The sequence below is a fragment of the Hyalella azteca genome, unplaced genomic scaffold, assembly GCF_000764305.2.
Source record: "Hyalella azteca isolate HAZT.00-mixed unplaced genomic scaffold, Hazt_2.0.2 contig1977, whole genome shotgun sequence".
In the NCBI taxonomy this organism is placed as follows: Eukaryota; Metazoa; Arthropoda; class Malacostraca; order Amphipoda; family Hyalellidae; genus Hyalella; species Hyalella azteca.
The window spans coordinates 28798-39993 of NW_025932267.1; the positions used below are offsets into that span (position 1 = coordinate 28798).

Here is an 11196-nt window from a genome sequence, read left to right on the forward strand (position 1 = left end):
CATTTGCACTCGAATTTAGAGTTTGGAAGTTTTATTATGCAGTTTAGTAGTGTTAGTAGTAAGTAAGAAGAATTCTTTTGAAGGCAGTATAAAGTTTTATAATGCAACCGTCGCGCGGGCACTCAAGCAGACGACGCTCGGTTTGTCGAACTGTCGAAGAACGAACCAGTCGTGTAGATGCATCATTCGCGTCCAGTAGTGTCGTCTAGTGCTCTTAAGTCTAAGTCCTTCTAAGTGCTCTAGTCTAAGTTGTCCTAAGTGCTCTAGTCTAAGTTTCCTTCTAAGTGATCGTTTTCGTTTCCTGTAATATTCCTGTGTATTTAATTACCATCTACTGTGTCACTAGGAGAGTGATTGGAGGAGAGCTCATGTTTTTTGAAGACAGTATAAAGTTTGGAGGTGCTACCGCCACGTGAGCACTCATGCAGACGACATCCGTTTAAACGAACTTCGAACGAGTGGTGCTCATCTATGACTAACTTCCAGTAGTGTCAATCGTGCAGCTACAAGTATACTCGCGCTAAGCTGTCCTTCTAATAAGTGCTGGTGTTTCGTTTTCTGTAATATTCCTGCGTATTTGTATTACCATGTACTGTACCACTAGGAGAGTGATTTGAGGAGAGCTCACGTTTTTTGAAGGCAGTATAAAGTTTGGAGGTGCTCCCGCCATGCGAGCACTCGTCTCATGGAGACGACATCCGTTTGAACGAGCTCGAACGAGCTAGTCGTGCTCATCGATGACTAACTTCCAATAGTGTCGTCAATCGTGCAGCTACAAGTATACTCGGGCTAAGTTGTCCTTCTAATAAGTGCTGGTCTTTCGTATCCTGTAATGTTCCTGTGTATATGAATTACTATGAACTGTGTCAGTAGGAGAGTGATTGGAGGAGAGCTCACGTATTTTGCGACGATGTGATCTGTGATAGAAATGAGCTCAGTGAATAAAGCGTTCAGTGAATAAAGCCAAATTTGCAAGCCTTGCCATTTTGAAACAGGGTTAAAAGACATCGATACATGAAATTGTAACAAAATTGTAGCGTTACATTGTGCCCCTGATAAACTTACTAGTGAAATTCAAGTGCTACTGCTAGTCAGCCTAGCCCCTAAGCTAGGGACGGCAGCCGCAATGACCAATGAAGTTAGGTGATGCAGTAGTACTACTCCTGGTACAAGTATTCTTAATTTATTAATCATTTATTATTATTATCATTTATCAATTAGTATTATCATTAACTATTTTTAATTTATCATTCATTGTTATCAGTTAGGTACCTATTACTTTCCCCATCATTTTCTCATCGTTTTCCCTTAATTTTCACTTCAATTTCCCATCATTTTCTCATAATTTCCCCAATCACCATCATCTTCTAATCATTTTTCCATAACTTTCCATCATTTCACCATCATTTCCCAATCGTTTTCTCATCATTTTCCCATCCTTTTCTCATCATTTTTCCTTCTTTTCTCCATCATTCTTCTATAATTTTTCCATCATCTTCCTATCATTTTCCCATGATTTTCTCATCATTTTCCCATAATTTTCTCATCATTTTCCAGCATTTTTCCATCGTTTTCTCATTTCTTTCTCAACATTTTTCCATCTTTTCTCCATCATTTTCTATATTTTTTTCATCATTTTCTCATCATTTTCCCATCATTTTCTCATCATTTTCTCATCATTTTCAAATCGTTCTCCAATCATTTTCTCATCAGTTCCCCATCATCTCCCCATAATCTTCTCATAATTTTACCGTCATTTCCCCATCGTTTTCTCATCATTTTTCCATCATTTTCTCATCATTTTTATATCTTTTCTTCAACATTTTTCTAAAATTTTTCCATCATTTTCCCATCATTTACATCATGTTACTGTTGCTGCTGTAGTTACTGTTTCGAAAGTGAGGGTTGCCTGGTGCCAAAGTATGTTCGAAAAAGACACAACATGAAATGGAATTTCTCATTTGTGCAAAATCAAATTAATTAACATTGCAACGTAGCACGTGAATAAATGAGATTGAATTAATTTTTGTGCGTATCATAGAAACGGTACTGTATGAAATAACAAATGAAAGCAATAAGTAAGATATATACGATATAATAACAATGAGAAAAATCTATTGCCTATTCACCTCCAAAAGTATTTGCACTATCTAACTAATAATTATTGGTTCTATTGTATTCCACTCAGTCCACTGCAGATCATAATAATTACATTTGTGAGATGTCGTCAAGAAAGCCTTTTGCTGACTTGTCCCTCAGGCAGCAACAAAGAATAGTTTCTAGGTGTTTGGTGAATCATGAATTGGAAAGTCAACAACCAGAAATCGAGCAAATAGAAAATAGTCCATCTCTGTCACCTGTCACTACCCCGGCTGCTTCACCATATAGTAGTAATGCTGACTCAAGTAATACATCACTAGAATCAAGTTCCACAACTTTAGCACAGCCAGAAGATGTGAGCACAAGCCTATCCAGTCATTTATGTGAACATTCAAGCGGTACAAGCCAAAATATTCCTAATATTGATCCCAATGAATGTGTAAATGATTTAGGATACATATTATGTAAGTGGGCCGTACAGGAAAAAATAGTACCGAATGACTCCATAACAAGATTATTGCAAATGTTGAATCCACGTTTTCCTTCTTTACCACTGACATATAGGACTCTCAAGTCCAAATTTACTGAAATTGCTGCACCGGTTCCACGTGTAGTTTCAATGGCATGTGGTGAATATGTGCACTTTAATTGGGTGTCCAGTATAAAATCTATCATTGAAAGAGAGTATTGTGATGGCTGTGTGAAACATGTCAGCCTCTCTGTAAACATTGATGGTATTCCGCTTTATGAAAATACAATTAAATATACATGCTATCCTATCCTAGTATCTCCTCTGGAATTTCCTGGTCATGTCATAACTGTGGGCATTTACTGTTCAAATAGAAGCAATCACAAGGGAATGCCATCCTGTGAAGAATTTCTTCAAGCTTTTCTGTTGGACATGAAACTCTTGTCAAACTCTCTTGACTGCTGTCTTGGTACTTTTTCTGTTTCTCTTGGTCCATTCATTTGCGACGCTCCTGTTCGCGCAGAACTGAAATCAATTGTCCCACATACTGCTTATCACAGCTGTGAGCGTTGTGTAAGTGTTGGTGTATACAGAGAAGGGCATGTCGTTATGTTTGAAAACTCATGTCCCGTCAGGACTGATGAGAGTTTCTACAAACGGTTAGATCCTAGGCATCACAGAGAAAAGATCCCAACATTACAGGCTATTAATTTCCCTATGGTTTCTGGTTTTGTGCTTGATGTTATGCACTTGTGCTACTTAGGTGTTATGAAGCGTTTGCTGAGAAGATTGAAGTCCAGTAAAAAAGGTTCCAAAAAAGCCCATCTTGGAAGCTTTTCCAAAAGTAAATTTGATGATATGTGCATTGAGATGAGCAGCCATGTGCCATCCGACTTTAACCGCAAATGTGATGGAGGCCTTTCACACCTGGCTAACTGGAAGGGATCAGAGTACCGGCTCTTCCTTTTATACTTGGGGCAAGTCATTTTGGCCTCAAAGGAAATTGTCACCTCAGATATTTATGAAAATTTCATTCTGTTTTCTGTCGCAATGAGGTTCTTGACCACTGACCATCAGGAAGATCATATGGAGTTTGTAAAGAACTTGTTGCTCAGGTTCATTGAAGGAGCTGTAAAAATTTATGGATTAGGCTTCCTGAGCTACAATGTTCATTCTCTTCAGCATCTGGTTGATGATTACTCCAAGTATGGTAATCTTGATAAAGTATCAGCATTTAAATTTGAGTCCTACTTGGGATCTCAAATAAAAGGAGCAGTCAGATCAGGGTACAAACCACTTCAACAAATTGCAAGTCACATAAGCTTAATCAATGACAACCCTCACAAAACTTGCAATACAGCAGGTCTCCTCAAATGCGAGAGAAAAGCGCTGGCATCCTCTGAAAAATCAGTGGGAGAGTCATTCAAGTCACTGAGAATCCGTCCTGATTGTGAAATTAAACGTGGATCTCTGTGATGCAGGGACAATGTTGTACGATTGAAAAATGATCAAGTCGCTATAGTGCGAGACATTAATCGTTTACATGCAACCAATGTGAAAGTGGTTGTACAAATATTTAAAATTTCAAAACCATTTTTTGAGAAGCCACTGGACTCAAGAATACTCGGGACTTATTTGGTAAAAAAGTTACAAGAGTGTCAAGTTTTGTCAGCCACTGAAATAAAATATAAAATGATGCTCTTACCATACCGAAAATCTTTTGTTGCTATCACTGTGCAACATTCTCTGATAGTATAATTTCTTGATTATCAGGGAACACAACTTTGCGGTCTAGTCACTTCGTTTCTGCCAGCACCTACTACCAGCACCGTTACTATCGGCATCGTTACTACCAGCACCAGCATCGTTACTACCAGCATCGTTACTATCGGCATCGTTACTACCAGCAACTTTACTACCAGCATCGTTACTACCAGCACCGATACTACCAGCAGCGTTACTATCGGCACCGCTACTACCAGGAGCGTTACTACCAGCACCGTTACTGCCAAAACCTTTACTAATATAATTTAGTAGATAGTATAATTTCTTGATTATCAGGGAAAACAACTTTGCGGTCTAGTCACTTCCTGCCTTTAACTGCTTATCATCGCTCGGCCCTTCTTCCAAATTTACAGAATATATTAATCAAAGTCAGATTAACCTACGCTTCATTCATTGTGCTAATATCTGTTAACAAAATGAAAGAATTTATAGGGGTTGTATTTGGCGATAACACCAACGCCGTAATTCCTAAAAGCTGGCTAACTCCAGGGAGCTCTTCGTCTGAAAGCAAGTCTTGTTTCTGGCCAGCAAAAAGTGCACACCACAAAGCTCAGGCCAAAATTGAACCCAACTCAAAATGGCCCACATACAACTGCCAAATTTTGACTGAAGCATGTGAGTATAATATCTATTTGCTAACTGATTAACATATATGTCGGTTTTTTTCAGAGTGTTTCTTGAAATTTATTCTCATACAAGTGGGTATTTTTACAAAACTTCTCTTTAACTTCACTTCTTGTTGTTTGTTTTTCTGTCTGCTACAAATCTTATAGTCGATATTCAACACACTTCTACCTGTCCAATCGATCTGAAATTTTTCTCACTAGCGTAAAATTTTGAAAATTTTAATATATACATATTTAATTATAAAAATAAAATGTAAAAATTAATTTATGTAATATTTGATAATAAAATTAGAAATTCATTGTAGATGTGTAACATCAGAGACACTGTATTCTTTCGAAGTTTTGTCTTTAAAAGGTAATTTATAATCGCATATTATTTAAGAAAATATGTACATATTCCTTCGAGTGATCCCAACATTCCAGATTTTTTCATAAACGGGGTAAAGTTAAAATAGAATTCACCATGTGTACAGATATATATGTGAAACGTAAAATTTTCTTAACGTGATATTTGTTATTACAGCTACTTTCGCAAAGTGCGAACGCAAAATGTACACCCTAACGGACGGGTCAACATCTGCTGACGACGAAGTTGCTGAGCCGTTGGTCGCGCCTGTACCTGTCTTGACTTTCACCCCCGCATCCGCACCAAGGAAGTGCCCTGTTGAGCAGTAAGTTAAGCTTTAAGTTGAAGAAACTTGAAAACAATATGACCACTAGTGAGTGTGATGACGTTCAATCAAGGTGAGAATTATTTTGAGGCTTCTTGTTAGTAAGGGAAAATTCAAAGAAACTCTTCGTAGAGCTTTAGTCAAAAATAGATTTTTATCCGTTTTATTACATTTCTTTTAGTGTTTACTGGAATTAATTCAATAAGCAAATTCTCTCAGAGAATTTATAATTATTTGACATGTTATCTGTTACACACAATGATTCTTCTCATACCTGAATGCCAACAGGCGTGAGGCTCTCCCAGAGGAATGGATGGAACGCATCGAACGTATCGAGCAGGAACAGAGCAGAAATCATCTTGCAATAGCAAATAAAATGGACAGGATGGAAAGGCAACTGAGTCACCTGATTTCCTTAGCGGAAATGAAGTCTGTGGGTGCCTCTGAAGCTCTGCAGGCGCCAGCCACTTCAATGGCTGAATTGGATAATATTGCTAAGGATCCAAACCTGGTGGGTACAAAACGAGCCAACATAATCTATACAACATGTGTTTGGGACCTGAGCTTACATGGTGCCGACATACATAAATATGAAAGTAAACATACTGCCTACATGCATTTGGAAATGCATATGCGTACTTATAAATAACTATATTTTCATTTCAATGCTTGGTAATGACCATCAACAGTAAGCGAGATTGTGCTTTTTGAACTGGAAGTTCTAAAAATTTCTACCATACAGATTCAAAAGTTACAACCCTACATCGGAAGCAACTCGAAGATGACGGTGAGGAGAGTGCTGAAGCGCTGCATGTCACGCGATTTGGCACTTCACTTCAGCTTTACGGGTTTGGGAGAGAAAAGAACTGCCTCAAAGCAAGCATTTGGGAGTCACCTCCTATGCACGCGAATTCTAGGTGGGTATTGGTGTTAGGGATACCGTCCTTATTCGTGATTTATTGTTTCTGCTCACAGTTTAAGGGGAGCATTAGCGTCACCATTTTATTTTTGTTTACAGACGGATCATTTTAAAACTTCGTACACATATATAAAACAGAAATCTAAGACTTTTTTTGTTCGTGTAAATTTTTCGAAAGGATGAGAGAAAACGTCCAATTCAAAGAATAAAAGGGGGTCACTGTGAAAATCTATTAGTTCATTCAATTAACGTGAAAGACATATTGGAGAGACATATTCGATTCGTAAAGACCATAGCGTCTTTACGGACCATAGTGCTAAATCGGATGATCAAACAATCATCCGATCACTTTTTGCAATTTACCTATTTTTCTATTTTTTTTTTTTAATTTTGGCCCCTTTTCCCCCCATTTTTCAATATATAATCCAAAGAAATAAAATAAATCAGAAAAAATGGTAGGATGATGGCTAGATCAGTTCTTTACAAATCGAATGGTGCACCTCTAAATGTTGTTGCGTGAAAGTCATATTTTTCAGGAAAATTTCAAGTTTTCATGAGAGCCAAAAGACTTAAAATTTGTCCTCATTGAAGGTCTAGGTACTACTTGCGCTTCAAAGGCTGTCGTGAACGAACAAATTAACGCATAAACATAACTTTGGGCTCTTTAAAGGCGCTGTTCGTGGACGTTTAAAAATGAGCCTAAAAACCGGAGTCCATATTTTAGATTTTTGACGAGCATGCTCCTCTTAAGCTCATAATGTTGATCAGCTCATAGCATAGTATAGTTGTTTCGGCGCTCAATATAAAGGCCCATGGCCTGTCGCTGATTTTTTCTTTATTTTTCGTGACTTGTTCACTGGAGATCTGCAAACTGCCGTTTTGAGCAGATCATTCAAAACTGACGTTGATTGGAAATAGCTACTGGGCTTATACTAGGTCCGGAAGCTGCTAAGCATTTCACGTCTGAACAGTACTGCTGCATTGCTTTGTCTATATTGTTCCTGAACGCAATTGAACGTGCAATAAACCGATTGAATGCCGATAGATTCCACACGATTCTGTAAGTTTATTGCTTGTTTTAATAGTTAGACCGCTCAGAATTTACATCGAAATCAGAAAGTTTTTAATCCTTCATCCTGTTATGGTCTTTCTTATGATTGCCGTCGAGATGACCAATGAATTACCTTGTCCTCACCAATTTTCAGGTGATGCAGCCGCATTGCAAATGAAGGACACGAGGGAAGTGCTCGTAAACCACATCCAGGCCGCACTCCGAGGTGCGCGGGATTGGGATGGAGGAAGAAAGTTACGGCTTGATGCTGCAGCATCTCTGTCGGGTGTCGGCTCATCACCTCTCCGTGCGACCGTATCTACTGCAGGTGTAATTTCTTGTACATCACCTGCTGGATCAGGCAGCGGTAAGCGTAGTCCTGTCTTCCTACCATCCACCGTTTCAATTCCCGATATTGAGGGAGCTGGCGCTGCAGCCATAACTTATGATGAAGTCGAACAGCCTAGTCCCTCTGCAGGAAACTCTACAACTGGTGATGTATGGAATGATTCCATTGAAAACTAGGAAATGTCACGTGTAAGTGTGTGATCATTATTACCTTTCTTGCAGTGACAATATTATGGTAGCAAAATTGGTGGGATCCGCATGTGGCCAGTAAATCAAGTTTCTCTCCTTGCTTAATGCTTAGCATATGATCTTTATTTAATGTCATGCCATAGTGAGGTAGCTCATTGACCGAGGTTGACTAAATTGAACCTAGGTAAAAACAGGAACATAAACTGAAAATGGAAATGCAGCTGTAAAATAAAGGAGTAATAAATAACAGTAATATAAGGAGTAATACTCCTATTTCAACTGTCGACTAACCTGTCGAAAGTAAAGTAGTAAAAAGCCACTGTCGTTTTATTAACACGGTCGTTTTATTCAACAGGTGTCTGGGATAGAATCGCACGACATTTTACCGATATTTTATGAACAAATTGAGACATGTTATTAATTTAGTATGGACGGTGCCAGGTATAAAATACCTATAACTTTTCATCATGAAAATTTTTTTATAAACGTTGAAAATCATTATTGACTCATATCAATTGTGCGCGTAAGTCATTTTAAAGGTTTCTACCAGAAGCAAAACTTAATAGGATTTTAACAAATTCTACGTAGATTAGTGCGTAGAATGTAAAGTGAAAGTAACTTGTAGTGAATTGGTCTGTTTTTATTCAACTGGCGTGTAAAGTTATGTTCAGTTAAAAGAGTAGAATTCATTATATTCGATTCAGTAGAGCGTGAAAAAATGCTAATATTCAGCATCGAATAGTATCTAATCAGCATCGCAACATTATAAATTCGACATCGATTAATGAATTTTCGGCGTCGATTAATGTAGATTTGACGTCGAATACTGAAGATTCGGCGTCGATCAATGAATATTCAACGTCGATTGATGCAGATTCGACTACAACAACTTGAGATTCAACATCGATCGATGCAGATTATTCGATTCAACAAATTATCAGGCACAGAAACTTCGACGATCTTCGCTGAATCGGCAAAGAAAGTTCCTCAATAATCGTCGTTGCGCCCCGCGACATTGCCCTCTCCGTTGCCCACTCCAAATGGGGGTTTGCCATTGTCGATCGAGCAAGAATCTGCATTAATTTCTTCATCGATCCGCCCTAATCTTCATCGATCGATCAAGACCTGCTTGACTGGGTGGTGGGAGGGCCCAACTTGGCTCAAATTTCGTGATCAATGGCCTAGATCCAACAAACCCACAGAGTGGGTTTGTCACAAAGTCACAAAGGATACGATTTATAGAGTTCCTGAAGGACAAGAAGAATTTCATTCACGTTGGGAAGCAATTAAGTTTGTCGGAGTTACATCGTGCAGAGTCACAACTGATTAGATACATTCAGAAGGATGGCTTAGACGAAAACTACACCAAGACACTTCCTGTTGTGAAAGGTCCTGAGGGTATATTAAGAGTCAAGACGGCGATCTTAAACAGCGACGACAGAGAGGAATTTCGTTATCCAATCCTATTGCCCGGAAGATACGAGATGGTACGAGAAATGATAAAGGAATGACATCTAAATTATTGTCACGTAGGAACATAGTTCCTCATGGGAAAGTTGCGGACAAGATTTTGGATTACCTAAGCATGAAGATCAATTTCATCTGTGCTACATCACCGTGTACATTGTCATTTGAGCTTCTTCCCACTCAACCGGCAAGATCCCTTCGTTCCATGTTTTTTGAACAAATTACGTCAGAGGGCCGGCTAAGACGGTTGCTAACTCTTACCGTAATCAGGGGTGGAAGCCGTCCGGTTCACATAACTTGTTGGGATTTAGTGCGACCAGTCGCTTGAGAACCTTTTCTTCTCGTATTTCCAAACTTGTTAATTTAGTGCCGACTGGGCGCTCCTCAATAGCTGAAATACTGTTCAAGTCCTCATCAGTTAATGCGCTACTATAAGCTTTCTTTAGCTTAATTTCGAGCTCATGCCTATAGGTTATTATCAAATGGAGTAATTAGGGACGTTTCTGAGCGTTCTTCGTTAATAACTTCTTACCATGAAACATTTCATAAACAAATTTGGGCTCATTTTAAAGCTCTCTGCAAGGGCTATAGTAAGGCAACTCCGAGAAAAATCCATATGCTATACGTAAGGTGCCACACGTAAAATAAGCGTGCCGAATTAGCTCTGGGAACTGGGTAGTCTGGGACAATTGAAATAAAACTAAATTTTGAAACGTTTGAAGCATGCAAAGTGCAGTCATCCATTACTAACAGTAGGTACTCTGAAGTCCTCCTCATCCATTTTAGATGATGTAGATGGAGAATAATTGACATTTTCTGTGATTTTTGCACGTTTGTCCTTTATTGATTACCATATCCATACATTACCGTATTGTTGATGTGATATTACTGTATCCATGAACATGCTATTGAACATTTAAAACGACCTTGTCCACTGCAAGCTTCATATCAGCAGCCTTATAGCATTTTTTCTGTATCTGTAAGCTGTCAGGACGGCTTGTAATTTCACACCATTTTATTGGGTTAAGTGGATTCACTATAACAAAAAAGATCGTAAAAAACATACCTGAAACAGAAAGTAATATTTTAATGACAACCATCATATTTTTTGGAGAAATAAATCATAGTTTAGGTTAATTACTTATCATTCAATTTTACCCGGTGCACGATTCTATCTATAACATTCTATGCACAATTTTGTGATGACTGTTGATGCATTAATTTTTTGTGAAGTGAATTTTTTGTGATTTTGTTTGAGGGATGTGGAAGGTCTGCCAATGTAAGGCGGCCTGACCAACCACCAGAAGCGCATGCATAGAGTAGCTGAAGTGCGAGTGAGGTTTTAGTGCAGTATATGTGGTATAAGTGTTGAGACGGAGGGTGCGAGAGTGAATAATGAGTGGACATGGACGGGTGGAGCGAATGTACACGTCCGCTATATTTATGGCAACTCATGTTTTTTGTTATTTCTAAATGAAACAAACAGGTGCATTTTTTTTATTGGATGAGCTAGTAGCCAAGAGTTACCTGAAAAATTCTCAGACATATTTATTCAATATGACCACCCTTAT

At 38.5% G+C, this 11196-nt stretch overlaps 1 protein-coding gene across 1 annotated transcript; it reads left to right on the forward strand.

The window, feature by feature from the left end:
• Nucleotides 1-4706: 4706 nt before the first annotated feature.
• LOC108665940 lies at nt 4707-8404 on the forward strand. Its single transcript, XM_018152747.2, has 5 exons — nt 4707-4969; nt 5504-5651; nt 5940-6162; nt 6394-6568; nt 7776-8404. Exons 1-5 carry the CDS (start codon nt 4771-4773, stop codon nt 8144-8146), a joined length of 1116 nt encoding a protein of 371 aa, XP_018008236.1. The 5' UTR covers nt 4707-4770; the 3' UTR covers nt 8147-8404.
• Nucleotides 8405-11196: the final 2792 nt, after the last annotated feature.